This window comes from Dama dama, chromosome 27 (assembly GCF_033118175.1).
Source record: "Dama dama isolate Ldn47 chromosome 27, ASM3311817v1, whole genome shotgun sequence".
NCBI classification, from domain to species: domain Eukaryota; kingdom Metazoa; phylum Chordata; class Mammalia; order Artiodactyla; family Cervidae; genus Dama; species Dama dama.
In genome coordinates this window covers 44,069,714-44,086,469 of record NC_083707.1, presented here as the reverse complement: position 1 = coordinate 44,086,469, position 16,756 = coordinate 44,069,714, and the positions used below count along the sequence as shown (strand labels likewise).

At 42.3% G+C, this 16,756-nt stretch overlaps 1 protein-coding gene across 2 annotated transcripts; it reads left to right on the top strand.

Moving 5' to 3' along the window:
* The first annotated feature begins 169 nt into the window (after positions 1–169).
* On the top strand, positions 170–16,187 carry MC2R (melanocortin 2 receptor). Of its 2 annotated transcripts, XM_061130659.1 has the most exons (3): positions 170–212; positions 13,066–13,942; positions 14,749–16,186. In XM_061130659.1, exons 2-3 carry the CDS (start codon positions 13,166–13,168, stop codon positions 14,752–14,754), a joined length of 783 nt encoding a protein of 260 aa, XP_060986642.1. In that variant the 5' UTR covers positions 170–212; positions 13,066–13,165; the 3' UTR covers positions 14,755–16,186. The 2 variants fall into 2 exon arrangements, with proteins under 2 accessions (XP_060986642.1, XP_060986641.1); XM_061130658.1 differs by having other exon boundaries at positions 13,066–16,187.
* The last annotated feature ends 569 nt before the right edge of the window (positions 16,188–16,756 follow it).

Below are 16,756 nucleotides of genomic sequence, written 5' to 3'. Positions count from 1 at the left end.
CCGTTTCTTTCCATTTCTCCCAACTTCACATTACCAGAAGTATGCAGTGCCTTTCGAATGACATTTATCCAAGGTTATGATAACAAACAACTGTCCCTCCAGTGATGCATTTGTTCCGCACCTCCCAGCCCAAGGCCCTGCTCTTGCTTTTCTTTCAAATCTCATTTAGTCTCAGTCATCTCGGCCAGAAAGTTCCTGCTTCAGAGCAGAAGGTAAGTACATTTTTTACTAATTTCTCGGGTTCTTGAGTGCTTTGGGCTCATAAATAGAGCAGTTAAGGAAAAACCTTGAGAAAAGATTATATTCAGAATTCGTAGTAGCTCATCTTTCAAATTATGGTCTTTCATCCTCATGTGGAGTACATTATTTTCTAATTAAACCATAACAACAAAATCTTCTATGTGTGTATCAAACTAAACCAAATTTCCCTCCTGATGAATTTATTCTAAAGTTTTAGTTTTAAATCATCATCTAGCTCTAGTTAAGGACGATAGGCAGGTTTTTCTAATGGGATTATGAGTGGGAAAAGTCATGCTTCTTGTGGGAAAAGTCATGCTTCATGTGGGAAAAGTCATGCTTCTCTTACCCCCGGAGAGTCACCCTTTTACCTGATTAACCTTCTGTTTTCACTCTGGCACTAGTGCCTAAGCATCTCTGCCATCGACATTAACATGTGGACTTTCTGTGATCTGGGGCAATTAACACTCTGCCTTTCTCATCTGTTGAATAGTCCTCTGCCTTCCTTGGCAAAAATATAGGGTGTAGGATAAACAAGTGGAGAAGGCAATGGCACCCCACTCCAGGACTCTTGCCTGGAAAATCCCATGGACAGAGGAGCCTGGTAGGCTGCAGTCCATGGGGTCACTAAGAGTCGGACACAACTGAGCGACTTCACTTTCACTTCTCACTTTGATGCATTGGAGAAAGAAATGGCAACCCACTCCAGTGTTCTTGCCTGGAGAATCCCAGGGACGGGGGAGCCTAGTGGGCTGCCGTCTATGGGGTCGCACAGAGTCAGACACGACTGAAGTGACTTAGCAGCAGCAGCAGCAGCAGAATAAACAAGAATTAAAAGCACATTCCTGGTCCCGTTCTCCTCCAAAGCCCTAATTACTTGGAGAGCCGTGCACCCACTACAGACTTGAGACATTTTGCTCAGTTGGCTCCATCACGGGGGAAAAGCATTCTCCAGAAAGGATGGCCAAGTCTTTTTACAAAAACAGCAAGTCATCCTATTTTTATTTCCGTAAACTGCCTTGAGATAATCCTACTATTCATCCTCCTCCTAAACACACACACTTACACACACATGTACATGCAGGCATCTCATTCCTCACTGGTGGGAATGCAAAATGATACAATCGCTTTGGAAGACACTGTGGTGGTTGATACAAAACTAAACAGACTCTTCCCATATCCAACAATTGGGGTCCTTGGTATTTACCCAAATGAGTTGAAAACTCATGTTCATCCCAAATACCTGCACATGGATATTTATAGCAGCTTCATTCATAATTGCCAAAATCTGGAAACAACCAAGAAGTCCTTAAACTATCTTTTAGCTATCAAGCCTAAAAAAGACAGGGGTGAAACTCAAATGCATATTACTAAGTGACATAGCCAGTCTGAAAAGGCCAGCTGCTGTATGATTCTGATTATATGATGTTCTAGGAAAAGGAAAACATCAAGACAGTAAATAGATAAGATGTTACCAGTGGTTTGGAGAGGGACTGAGGGCTGTGAATAGATGTAGTACAAGAGGATTTTTGTACCACAGAATAGTGAAACTATTCCGTAAGATACTATGATAGTGAATATATGACACCATGCATTTGTCAAAACATATAGAAATTTATGGCATAAAGTGTGAATCTTATGTTTTCAAAAAAATTTTTTTTTAAATCATTTTGGAGGTTAGACTGTCTCAGGATGCAATGTAAGCAAAGAATCTGATTGTACCATCATAAATACATGAAAAAATCTCAATGCACCGGGTGGGGGGGAGGTGCTGATGTAAGTGACCTTGAAAATGAGCGAAAACAGTAAGACACAGATAATCTGCTCTCTAGACAACACAGTTCACCACAGGGATGTGGGCTATTGATCCTGAAACCACTGCAACTGTTTCTGTGGTGCACCTGCAAGTGTGCACCTGGACCCAACAATTAAAAATGCCCTGCATGTGGCAGGAGCTGGTTCTTCGTTGTTGGAACAGGAGGTTACATATAAGTAAGGAGAGGAGGCTGGAAGGAGCCACATGGCATCAGACTGGAGGCTGGAAACTTCAGGGTGAGCTCATGCTTGTCTTCATATAGATATGGATGGAGAGAGAAGTATTTGTAGAGTTGTGTGCACCCATGGCTAGTGTACACACATATGTCTCCTTGCTCTGTTAGTGGAAAGGGCTTAGGAGCAACAGCATGCAAGAAACAACATGCACTTTACCCCTCAGATCTTGGTTTTTAACACCATTTTCCAATAAAAGGAGTCAGTGATCCTCTCAGAACAATGGCTGATTTCATGATGATGGCACAAAATAACAAAAGTGAGCTGGGAACAATGTGCAGTGCAAAAGATAAACAACTATCCCAAAAAATCACAGTGGTGAGGGTTATGTTCAAAGGACATGTGCCAACTTCAAGAAGTTGGAATGATACAAGCAACAAAATAAGTAAAATAATACTAGATTATAACATAAAATATAAAATAAATATCCATGTATCCATGGATGACCAGCCCATCTTGGGTGGCCCTGCGTGGCATGGCTCATAGCTTCACTGAGTTATTACAAGGCTGGGATCCATGTGATCATTTTGGTTAGTTTTCCTGTGATTGTGATTTTTACTCTGGAGGCTGTGGGATGGTAGTTCTTGCTTGTTCTGTCTGCCCTCTGAAGGATGAGGATAAGAGGCTTGTGCAAGCTCCCTGATGGGAGGGACTGGCTGTGAAGAAAACTGGGTCTTTCTCTGGTGGGTAAATTTTTAATCCAATTGTCTGCTGATGGGTGGGGCTGTGCTCCTTCCCTATTAGTTGTTTGACCTGTGGCAACCCTGTCCTGGAGTCTAAGGGCTCTATGGTAGGGCTACTGGTGACCCCTCGGAGGACCTATGCCAACACATGGCTCCCAGGACCGCCCTGTCCTCACAGCAGGCCACTGCTGGTACACATTTCCACAGAAGACCCTCAAACACTCACAGGCAGGTCTGGCTCAGTGTCCTCTGAGGTCAGAGCTCCTTTCCCCTGGGCTGTGGTGCATACAAAGTTTTGTGTGTGTCCTCCAAGAGTCTCTGTTTCCCCCAATCCTGTGGAAGTTCCATAATCAAATCCCACTGGCCTTCAGAGTCAGATTCCCTGGGGATTCCCAGTCCCTTTGCCAGGTCCCCAGGTTGGGAAGTCTGATGTGGGGCCTCACATGGGAAACTGGGTATGCTGTGTATGGGAACTCGCTATACTATCTTTGTAACTTTTCCATGAATACAAAATTGTTCTAAAATAAAAGGCTTGTTTTTTAAAGAATGTCCAAGTTCCATCACCCAAATAAAAATCTGAAACATTTTTTGGGGACTTTTCGATGCTTTTGCATCAGTATATATATTCTGTACCACTGAACCATGATTTTAACCACAGAAGAGGGCTCTACCTTACGGGACTGCCAGAATTTATTTAACCAATTATTTATATAGTTATAATTGGTTTATAATTATTTATAAGGTCACCAGTTATTTACATGGTTTTCAGTTTTCCACTGAAAAACATGTATATACTGTGAGCATCATTGTATGTACATCTTTGTTCTTATCATTGACAATATGTTCAGAGCCACTGAGTCAGATTGGTCAGGTTGGCAGATCCTAAAGGCAGAGAGTCATAGTGGAACTGTATCAGTCACCTTCTATTGGGTTAGGGTGTATGACTAGGATCCTTAGAATTTTAGTGATAACACACTTTCTAATTAAGGGTCAGTACCTAAATTTTGAACAATTTATATTTATTGAAACAAATAAATCAGCTATGATCATGATCTTTCACAACACCTTCATTTCTTATTTTATTAATTTATTTTAATTGGAGGCTAAATACAATATTGTAGTGGTTTTTGCCATACATTGACATGAATCAGCCATGGGTTTACATGTGTCCCCCATCCTGAACCTCCCCTCCGACCTCCCTCCCCAAACACCTTCATTTCTAACTATTTTTTTCATCTTTTCACTTGTCTCAAGTGTCATTAGTCAGTTAGGCTCCAATGTTAATAGAAAACTGTTTGCTTTACCCATGTATTTCTCTTTTCCCCCTCCAACTTTCACCCCAACCCAATATCAGTATCTTCTCCTATATGAAAAGGAGTACCAAGTACTCAAGTGAAGACGGACTGACCTGTTTCCAGGAGAAGCCTTTCTCAACTCACCAGACCACCTTTTGATTTGCACCAAACGGAAACCTGGGGATCTGAAATTACAATGATAACAATGGGCTTACACTTTTTTTTTGTCTTTTTCTTTCTATTTTTATTTGTTTGTTCGTTTTCTGTGGGGAGGGGGGCTTACACTTTTTGATCAGGGTATATTTCCTAAGTTTTACTCATTAGAATGATCAGTGCTTTTATCCTGAATATCTCAAAGTCATGTCTTAATATGAACCTCATATAACCAGTATGGGTTGCGCCACAAAGTCATGGTAGAAATAGTCACATGTCTTAATATTCAGATTATATGTTCAAGCATCAACCTGCTATGTAGGGAAAAAAAGTCCAGTGTCTTCCTCTGGGCTGTCTCCTACCCTGGATGTTCTGTAATCCCAGGGTTTATGGACTCGAGAACTGAGCCAGGAGTCTGGCATGCGTCCATCTAGTGCTGTCTGGACTCCTCACTGCCACCTGGTGGGACATTGGGAACTGCTCCACTGTTTATGGGGGAGCTAGCCCAGATGGGCGTAGCTCCGAGCACAACCAGGGCACAGCGTGCCTCAAGGGACTGTCAGACCATGACTTATGGTCCTGAGCACTTTTAACCCCATCACAGCCACCCCAGGGTACTAGCCACCTTGGAGTTCTGGGACAAAACTGGATTTGACGTTCACTTCTCTCTTCCAAAAGAAGGGCTGTCCACGGTCTCTTTCCCTTACCGAGAGCAGACATTCTCAGAGGTTGGGCAATTCTTCCTTCCTGACATTCAAATAAGAGGTCTGATTTCAACTCCTTTCTACTGACAAAGGCTACTCACTTTCCCCTTCTAAGAAAAAGCCTCTTCCTTTCTGTCCTGCACCAAAGGTCTCATTATTTCCTGCTTTTACTGCCTAGGAGAACTCTAGCCCTTCACATGCTCCTGCAGATAAAGCCATGTTCCTGGACTCCAGGGAAGTGGGTCCCTTGCCCTTCCTAAGGGGAGAATGAGGCTGCTCATTTTACAGGCACTACTTCAAATAAAAAGACACCAAGAAATTAATCTTTAGCAGAAGTGCTCATTTTCCCACAAATTCTAACTGAAATTTTGTCTGCCAATGAAAAAATAAAACCACTAACCACTAACTCTTGTTTCTTGCACATTTTATATATCTCTCCCAAACATATCTTTCTAGAAATACAAACTGTTGATTATTCGATTGATGACATTCACATTCTAACACATCAAAAATAGTTCCTGGACATCTCAGCGAGTCACTAGAGTGGATCAGAGAGGAGGAAGGAGAATCTGCCAGCCCCCCAAAGAGCTACCTGCTGCTCAGGAGACATAACATAAACACCGGAAGCTGACCTTTCACATGGGCAGAGGGTACCACACGCCAAATGCAAGAATAAAACACACTTCAGGACATGAGAGCCGAGCGGTCACATGGGTCGGGGGCGTGAGACACTCAAGATGTTTGGTCTTGACTTAGGGCTAAAACAAAAGCAGGATTTAGACACAGGAGAGATTGGGGAATTCCAGCAGGAAAACAGTAGTAAAAATGTGGAAGGCAAAAATGTGCTAAACTTCCTGGAGACAATAAGAAACCTGGGCTGGCTGGAATGTGGATTCTACATAGAATACTGGGGAATATGACAAGAAAACATTAGCCTGGAGCAGAGTGTAGATAGCCTGAAATGCCAAGTACCTTAATAATGGGATTTTATCCTGTAGACAATGAGAGCTCCTTGATGGAGCCCACACTGCATGATGGCTCTGAGTTGGGTTATTTGCACATAATGTCATGTATGACCCAAACCTAATGCAAGAACTTTAAACTAAGTAGTCTTGTTCCCATGTGCGTGTGTAGGAACTGAACAGGATAAGGTTTAAGGACATCTATATCTTTGATGCTTTTTCTTGACTTTGATGATTATTTCTCTTAGACTAAAACAAAATTAACTTTCACAAAATGTTTATATTTTTAGGACAAACCAGATATAGTAGAACCAAGGAGGTCACTTGTCTCTAATTAAAATCAAAACTTAGTTTGATCTTAATATATCATTTCTACCCCCTGCCCACCCCCCCACACACACACACCACTATTTCTCAGATTTCCCTTCCAAGAATATTGGAAATTTTCAAAGAACATTAAAAATTGTTTTAAAGAGAAAGATAAATTAGCAAAAACACAAAGATATATCATCACTGAAACCCTGAACTCCTCCAGAAGTCAAGCACCCGGTCCCAATCAGATTTAACACTTTCCAGGCAATCCTTCTAGTGAGCATCCTCAACTGTACTCTTATGAACATATCCAGCTCTCTCGCCAGAAAAGTGTACCACTTCTGTGGAATATTGTTAAACAAGGTGGCAGACTTAAATGTCCTACAGGCTCAGCCTTTCCACTTCAGGGACTGTGTCTTTTAATCTTTATTTGCATTATATTATATAATTTGAGAAAAAATCAATACTCATTTAGTTATGTATATAAAACTCAAAATCTCCTACTTTGTTAGTAATTTAATTGAGTTTTCCTTGGCCAGTGAGACAGCATGTTTATATCAAACTCCAAAGTAAATAAAAATGGTAAGGACAGCCAAATGACAGTTGAGACTAGGTGAGATTACTGCTACCTCAAAGGAGGAAGGGGAAGCAAAAGCTATGAAATTAATATAAAGACCTTTCTTCCCATTTGATGGGGAAAACAACCAAAAAAAAAAAAAAAACTCAGTAAAAACATTCTCAGCAGCACACCTAACAAGTTTAGGTGTCTCCAAGGCCTTTCTGCCTCAGCAACTCAGTTCTGCTGCTCCCTGTAAATACTGATTGGGCTCCAGAGTTCAGTTCCGTTCAGTTCATGTCCGACTCTTTACAATCCCATGGACTGCAGTACACCAGGCTTCCCTGTCCATCACCAACTCCCAGAGCTTGCTCAAACTCATGTCCATTGAGTCGGTGATGCCATCCAACCATCTCATCCTCTGTTGTCCCCTTCTCCTGCCTTTAATCTTTCCCAGCATCAGGGTCTTTTCCAATGAGTCAGCTCTTCACATCAGGTGGCCAAAGTATTAGAGCTTCAGCTTCAGCATCAGTCCTTCCAATGAATATTCAGGACTGATTTCCTTTTAGGATTGACTACTTGGATCTCCTTGCAGTCCAAGGGACTCTCAAGAGTCTTCTCCAATACCACAGTTCAAAAGCATCAATTCTTCAGCACTCAGCTTTCTTTATGGTCCAACTCTCACGTCCATACATGACTACTGGAAAAACCATAGCTTTGACTAGACGAACCTTTGTTGACAAAATAATGTCTCTGCTTTTTAATTTACTGTCTAGTTTGGTCATAGCTTTTCTTCCAAGGAGCGGGCCACTTGTCTTTTAATTTCATGGCTGCAGTCACCATCTGCAGTGATTTTAGAGCCCAAGTAAATAAAGTTTCACCGTTTCCATTGTTTCCTCATCTGTTTTCCATGAAGTGATGGGACCAGATGCCATGATCTTCATTTTTTGAATGTGAGTTTTAAGCCAGCTTTTTCACTCTCCTCTTTCACTTTCATCAACAGGCTCTTTGGTTAATCTTCGCTTTCTGCCATAAGAGTGGTATCATCTGCATATCTGAGGTTATGAATGTATCTCCCTGAAATCTTTATTCCAGCTTGTGCTTCATCTAGTCTGGCATTTCACATGACGTACTCTGCATATAAGTTAAATAAGCAAGGTGACAACATACAGCCTTGATGTACTCCTTTCCCAATGTGGAACTAGTCTGTTGCTCTAGAGCTAGCAATTTCAAATTGAAAGTTCTCTGTGCTTCAGGTGATTCTACAAGAAGCAATGGCACAGTGGGAGAGAAAACTTCTCTGATTTTAGTATCAGTCTTAATTAATTAATTCCATTAATTCCAGAAGGTTGCAAATAAGAAAGCAGGCAAAGCCTTCACAAACCAGTCCACAGCAATTAACAGTCCTTGTGTCTTAAAAGCACCAGCTCAGGGCCCATGGTGGACATAGGTATACAGTGGGAGACACCAGGGAGAGGGATCCCAGCCACACAGACTGCAGAGTTCCATCACTTACAATGTCCCTCACAACAAGGAGATCTTTTCAGTTCGTTCACTTATTCAATTTTATAAGAAGTCCTCCAAAGTGCTCTACCCTATTCAAGTCAAATTTCTGGGATTGAAGGTATGAACTGGCAGGCACTCAACTCCTCAAGGTGACTGGGGAACTGGCATGGCAAGATAGCTGACTGGTTACACATACTCCTTCTGACTGCCACATGGACTTCTGCCAGGAGTTGCTGGTGCTCAGTGGAGTTGGGTGCAGGCAGAAGGGAAGGTTGTTGAGCCTTCCCCTGGGGAGATGGAAGCTCCCAGACCAACCCGCATGCTCCACCCTGCCCCATTCCCACACCACACCCTCATTTTGGCTACTTTTAATTTATGTAAAACCTAGCCTACATGTTGGTTTTTAAGATTTTACTGTTGTTTCCAATTTTTCATCTCTTCTTTTTTTACTGGGTCATCTTTAGCTTGCCTTACTACTCAGTTTTTCCACTCTTTTTCTTCTTATTGAATTTATGACCAAGAAATAGAAATACAAATAAGGATAGTTTGTACCCAAGAGGAATTGACTATTTTGAACTGCGGTGTTGGAGAAGACTCTTGAGAGTCCCTTGGACTGCAAGGAGATCCAAGCAGTCCATCCTAAAGGAAATCAGTCCTGAATATGCATTGGAAGGACCGATGTTAAAGCTGAAGCTCCAATACTTTGGCCACCTGATGGAAAGAACTGACTCATTGCGAAAGACCCTGAGGCTGGGAAAGATTGAAGGCAGGAGGAGAAGGGGACAACAGAGGATGAGATGGTTGGGTGGCATCACCAACTCAATGGATATGAGTTTGAGCAAGCTCTGGGAGTTGGTGATGGACAGGGAAGCCTGGCATGCTGCAGTCCATAAGGTCACAAAGAGTCAGACAGGACTGAGCGACTGAACTGAACTGTACCCAAGGAGGAAATGGTGGGTGTCTCTCTCAGCAACATTATCAGGGGAAGGTAGGTCCGTGTGTTTGTGGGCCCCGGGGCAGAAGTAGGAAGCTAAGACCAGAAGGCCCAAGCATCCTGAGAGCACAGGAACAGTAGGGAACCTGCCCAAGCTGGGATGTCAGAGTAACACAGAGGGAGGAGACGCCACACGTGCAAGTATGTAGGCCAAAACCTACCAGCTGTTCCACTGGCAATAATCCTCCTTCATTAAGGAGGCTACGTGGGGCAGCACACCGCTGGTGAGGATATAAACTGGTACAACCCTCCAGGAAGGCAGTTTGACACTATCTTTGCATATATGGATGCATGTACACTTTCACTCAACAATGCCTTTTCTGTGAACCTATCCAACTCACTAGGCACATGAAATCTTATACTTATATGATTATTCATTATAGCATTCTTTATACAGCAAAATGTTTGAAACCACCCAAGTGGCTATCAATACACAGATTAAATAACTCAGGACATATCCACCCAATGGAATACCTTGTAGTAAACTTTTTAAAAAATGGAAAAATGAAGAGCAGAAAGAATAGGAAAGTGATCCATCTACTTTGTGGAAAGTGTCCAAGATGAAACAAGGTACAAAACAGTATAATACACCGACCGCTGAACACACAGGGCAGCGGGTATCGTGCTGGCCACAGAAATGGGGTGACTGGTGTCCAGTGTTACTGAGACCAAGCTCAGTCTGCTCTCCACACCATAGACCAATGAATCTGAGAGATGAGGGGTTGAGGCAAGGGAGAGATTTAATCAAGGAGCCTGCAGACTGAGAAGGTGGCAGGCTAGTGCCTCAAAATAGGCATCTTACTGGGGTCTGGATGTCAGGTTCTTTTATAGTTCAGAAGCAATGAGGAACTAAAGTCAAAAGGCAGAATAGAGAGGGAGATGCAATGGGGAAGTAAAGTGAAAGACTTAAATTCAGTCTGACAAAACATCTCCAAGGGAATGGCCAGTCTTTACAAGGGGTGTGTTCATCTCTTCTATTCGCAGGTGGGCAGGGACAAACTATCTCTCCACAAACTGAACAAAGGCACTTTCGTTTACAGTCCAGCAGAGGGACAGGGTCCTCCAGGCAAGCCATTGAGTATGATTATAATAAAAGCGACGAAAAGCAAGTAAAAGAAAGAGTTTCTAACATGGAGCCAGAATTGGTTTTCTCCCTGCAACACAGTGCTCCGTGTCTGGGTCCCCAGCATGTTTCCTTCTGGCTGCCCCCAGTCCATGACTGGGCTCAGTCTACTTTTGCAGGAGCTGGGACTCCTCTAATTGGCAACTGACTCAATGACTCTCCACTGACCAGCTCAACACTTTCCAGAGCTGTGCTGTGGTCAGAGACTTTGCCTACTCAGCCCCCCTTTCTTCCTCTTCTTTGCCCCCAAGAGTCAGACCTGCCTTACAGCCTGAAGACTCCCTTGCTGCTCTTGCTGCCTCTCCCTTTCACCCTAACTACTGGGAGAAGACGTATACACTCCTATTGTTTTATGGGCATAAAGAGACTCCAGAAGACTGGACACTTCTTTGAGGAGTAGTAATGGGAAACACAAGATGAAGGGAAGGGAGAGAGACTATTATTTCCATGTATCTACACATACACACAAGTACACATATATAAATATATATGACAGTAATCCCTATTCAAAAATTAAATCAAAATGTTACATGCATCTAGTAAAAACAGGGAGAGAGGGCTTCACTGAGCTGGGATGTAGGCACGAGCCCTGTGGCATTGTGGCACTGTGATTTATAAGAAGACACATATGTGGTCTGCCTCCTCTTGTCTGGCACAGAGTTCACAAGATCGCTGGAACTCTCTAAGTGGGGAGAACAACCAAGTTGTCTCTTGTTATGTTAATGAGGTGACTTTTGGAAAGCCACTGCTAAAATCTCAAGAGGAGGGGGCCATTCGGGAACCCAGACCTCAGTTCCTCACTGGCTCTTTCTGAAGCCTGGATTCTAAAACTCCATTAACTGGAAAAGCCATATGGTACAAACCACTCATTCACTCAGCAGAAAAATAAGCCTTGTTACCCGCCTCCCCAGCCGTTCTCCCCAGAAGCCATACAACAACCCCAAAGCAGAGAGAGCGCCATGCGGGCTACTGACTATCTCCAGGACGCCTGCAGCCCTTTTATTCAAGGCCTCGTGCCATCTGCCTCCCTCCTCAACTGAAGAAGGGGATTGTGGGGCCACACTCTCCTCTGAATTTCTTTAATATAATCTTCTAGAGAGAGTTGGGAAAACAACTTGGTCAGTTATATCTGACTTGGTCAGATACACAGGTTTTTAACTTAAAATTTTATTTTCATTTCTACTAAAGCCAATAAAATTTATTTATCAGATGAATACTTACAGAAGCACTAAGATAAGTGATTTATTTTAGCAGATATTCATCTTTGGAGCCAAAGAGACCTTGATTGAAATCCTAACTCCCAGTATCTTGGCCTTTCCACCCCAATTCCTTAGATGCAATTTGGGGACAATAGGACTACCTTATATTGTTGACAAGAGGATTAAAATGAGATGCCACGCATAGCACATGGCATAGTACTGGATGGCACGTAAGGGGAATTTCACAAATAATAAAGCTTTTTCCTTTCTCTCAGAGCCCTGCAAAAATATGAAAATTAGACCTTTACATTTTCTGGCCAAAGACAATAATCAGTATAAAAAAACCTCATTTTACAGTTGCCCATGTTCCCTTTTCTTTTGCAAAAAGCATCTGCCAGTTACCCCACATAAGTGTTGTTACAGCCACAATCACTTGCTACACTGTTGGTGGCAGCTGGGGGTTCCTTAAAAAACTAAAAATAGAGTTGCTATATGATCCAGCAGTCCCACTCCTAGGCATATGTCTGGAAAAGATGAAAACTCTCATTTAAAAAGAAATACACACCCTAATCCTCATAGCAGGACTATTTACAACAGCTAAGACATGGAAGCAACCTAAGTGTCCATCGACAGATAAATGGATACAAAAGATGTGTTATACACACACACACACACACACACACACATAGAAAGAAAGAATATTATGCAGCCATAAAAAAGAATGAAATAATGTCATTTGCAGCAAATGGATGGACATAGAGACTGTCATACTAAGTGAACTAAGTTAGAAAGAGCAAGAAATATATCACTTATATGTGGAATCTAAAAAAAAAAAAATGAAACAAGTGAACTTATTTACAAAATGGAAACAGGCTCACAGACATAGAAAACAAAGTTATGGTGACCAAAGAGGAAAGAAAGGAAAGGATAAAAGGAGTTTGGGATTAACAGCTATATGTTACCTGTGCATAAAATAAACAATAAAGATCTACTTCATAGCACAGGGAACTATATTCAAGAATCTGACAAAAATATATGTATACACACATATGTATAACTGAATCATTTTCCTGTACACCTTAAACTGACACATTTTAAATCAACTATACTTCAATTTTAAAGATATATATTTAGGAAGGATTTTTTAAAAGATGAGGGTCCAATAAATTATTTAAATATTCCACCATTGTATTTTGCAGAGGCAACAGAGCTTCCTCAAAGGTATCATGGCTTGTTTTTATTTTTTGATCTATTTTGTAACTAATATTCCTACATATACTTTTTAACCTCAGGTCTTCAGCAAGAACTACAAAGAAGAAAAGATTCTGGAGAATCAATCAAGTTTCCTGTCAAGTTCCAGTAACATTTCTGTCTTAACTGCACACAGGAAAGATGAAACACATTCTCAATCTGTATGAAAACATCAACAGTACAGCAAGAAATAACTCAGACTGTCCTGCTGTGATTTTGCCAGAAGAGATATTTTTCACAGTATCCATTGTCGGAGTTTTGGAGAACCTGATGGTCCTTCTGGCTGTTGCCAAGAATAAGAGTCTTCAGTCACCCATGTACTTTTTCATCTGCAGCTTGGCTATTTCTGATATGCTGGGCAGCCTGTACAAGATTTTGGAAAATGTTCTGATCATGTTCAGAAACATGGGTTACCTCGAGCCTCGAGGCAGTTTTGAAAGCACAGCAGATGATGTGGTGGACTCCCTGTTTATCCTCTCCCTCCTCGGCTCCATCTGCAGCCTGTCTGTGATCGCTGCTGACCGCTACGTCACAATCTTCCACGCTCTGCAGTACCACCGCATCGTGACCCCGCATCGCGCCCTCGTCGTCCTGACAGTCCTCTGGGCAGGCTGCACGGGCAGTGGCATCACCATCGTGACCTTCTCCCATCACGTCCCCACGGTGATCGCCTTCACAGCGCTGTTCCCGCTGATGCTGGCCTTCATCCTGTGCCTCTACGTGCACATGTTCCTGCTGGCCCGCTCCCACACCAGGAGGACCTCCTCCCTTCCCAGAGCCAACATGAGAGGGGCCGTCACACTGACTGTCCTGCTCGGAGTCTTCATTTTCTGTTGGGCACCCTTTGTCCTTCACGTCCTCTTGATGACATTCTGCCCGGCTGACCCCTACTGTGCCTGCTATATGTCCCTCTTCCAGGTGAATGGTGTGTTGATCATGTGTAACGCCGTCATCGACCCCTTCATATATGCCTTTCGGAGCCCAGAGCTCAGGGTCGCATTCAAAAAGATGGTTATCTGCAACTGGTACCAGTAGAATGATTGGTCCTTGATTTTAGGAGCCACGGGGATATACTGTCAGGGACAGAGCAGCGTGACAGACCAACAGCACTAGGACTCCAACTGTCCTTCCCTCCCCTTCCCTAGCACACATGAGGATAATTCCACCAACTCTTGTCGTAATAGCCCAATTCCACGTGAACAGCCTTGCTATAGGTACAACTTCTATAGCTTAAAGAGGCAAAATAATTACCGAAAAGGCCAGAATACAAAGCACATACAGCAATACACATGTGAGAACTCTGAGCTAAGGAAAAGTTTGTTCTTCTATAGATAACTAACTAGCCTATCACGGGGTGGCCTCTCCTAAGTGCTAGGACAAGCACTCAAGGTATGGACTACAGGGTTTTTGTAAGCCAAAGGTGCCAATAAGTTGCTGCAGCTGCACTGCCACAGAGGGCCCCTGCCCACCATCCGCTCTCCTTTCTGCCCACCTGCTTTGCTGTGCATCATCTCCAGTCTTTCTACAAGCAGGCAGGATGCACCTTATAGTCAAATAACCAGCTTTGAGTTTCCAATAATAAAGGAAGCTTCTCCGTTAGTCTTCTTGGCTAACTCAGCATCCCACTGGTCTTAACGTATTTTCCTGGTTAAAACTCCTTATGCTTTAGGAGCATAAATTTCAAAGGAGGAAATAAATATTTAATCCATTTGGTTCCTATGTAGGAATAAATAAAGGCCAGAAGAAAACTGCAGCAAAATGAAGAAGGTATACCCAACCCTTGTGAACCTGTCCGGTGCGTGTGTGCTGGGTCACTCAGTGGTTTCCAACTCTTTGAGACCCCATGGACTGCAGACCACCAGGCTCTTCTGACTGTGGGAATTCCCAGGCAAGAATACTGGAGGGGGTTGCCATTTCCTCCCCCAGGGGATCTTCCCGACCCAGGGATAGAACCTGCATCTCTTGTGCCTCCTGTATTGGCAGGCAGATTCTTTACCACTGCACCACATAGGAAGCCCATACCTGTCCAAACATAGAAGTAAACAAAAAAAGTCGACATGTCCCAAAATGCATTTTATGGACTAAGTAGAGAATGTGTGTGTTCACCAGGTTTTTGGACTATGAGGGAAACCAAGACCAAAACAACATTTCAAGACAGAGCTGTTACTGAGATCCAAGCCAGAGACTGGTGAAAAACATTTAACCTCATTCCACAGATGAGTCTGAGGCAGACAGCATCACTGAAGAACTTCCTCCTACTACAGCCACAAGAAAGATACCAGATACTGACAAGTGGCATCCACAGCAGGATAAAAGAAATACAAATTGTAGTAGGTTCATCTGTTTTTAAAGACAAAGCTTAAAGAAGAAGCAAATTCTGATCCTAAGTCTTTGCTGAGTCACAGATTAATTTCCAGGGATGAGCGATGGAAGAGACAAAGAGGCCAGATCTGCAGGTACACAGAGCTGAGCTGTTCAAGAGCCAGCAAGAGGGACAGTGTCTTGGGAAGAGGCACTGCTTGGCCCCCAGAGTTTCCCTGAGCTGCTGAGAGGAGAAGCCAGCCACAAACACGACTGCTGGTCAGGTGATGGGTAGAGCATTCTGTGTGGAGAGGGCAGGAGCCTAAGAAGCAGAAGAGAAACACAGGGTTAAAGGGGAAGCTGCTGGGGTAGGTATCCAAAAGGTCAAGAATTTACTTGAAGGCGAAACCCAGTGTCTTCTGCACCTCCCTCCTCCAGAAATCCTTCCTCGGTCCTTCCCCCTCACCAGATAAATGACAATACCCCTTTCTCCTCTTATTTCTCTTGAGAGAACATCCAGGACAAAGGTGAAAAGAAGCAAAGACTGAGGAATTTCTTATACTTTTCTTCATTTTAACAGATAAAATTTCACTAATATGTTTACTTTTTGAAAATTAACTTTTATCAAATTAAAAATGTTCTTTTCCTGCCTACTTTCCTAATAGTATTTTTATCATTGATCAATATTGAATTTTATTTAATGCTTTTTTAGATGATCATTTTTTCCTCCTTTAATTTATTAATGTGGTACCTCAGATTAGTAAATTTTTAATAATTGGGCTATCTTTGCAAACTTCAAATGAAGATCAATATGTATTATAGCAACCATGGACATATTTACAAAACTAAAATATGTTGTTTTAGAACAGATTTATTTTGATTTATATTTTTACATACTTGAAATTACCTGTAAAGGTATAATTTAATTTATGTTTCATGAATGACTTTTAGTGAATTTTATGAGAAATGAGAACAGTACCAAAAAATAAAAACTCAAGGCACATGCTTTCCAGGGAATTCCCTGTCAGTCCAGGGGGTTAGGACTGGGTACTTTTACTGCTGGGGCCCAGGTTCAATCCCTGGTCTGAGATCATGCAAGCTGCATGGTGCAGCAACAACAAAAGGTATGTGCATTCTATAAATATTCTTTTTAAAATAAAGGAAAAGAAATTCTACGTGGGCTGTTTAGTTAGCTACTCCTCTATGTATTTTAGTTAGCTACTCCTCTATGTATTTTAGTGATTTTTAAAATCTATTTTGTGCAGATCCATATTACTACACTTGCAACAGTTTGTAGCTAGCAATTCTCACAATCAGGGTGACAATATCCCACTGACATTACAACATGATTATTAAAGAAACAGCAAACAACTGTTATTTATTTTACTGACATGTCTATTTAAGATCTATTATTTGCAAAGTATTGATGAG

Bases quoted from the DNA above. Each gene is read 5' to 3' on its own strand.
- MC2R (XM_061130658.1), top strand. From the start codon at position 13,166: ATGAAACACATTCTCAATCTGTATGAAAACATCAACAGTACAGCAAGA.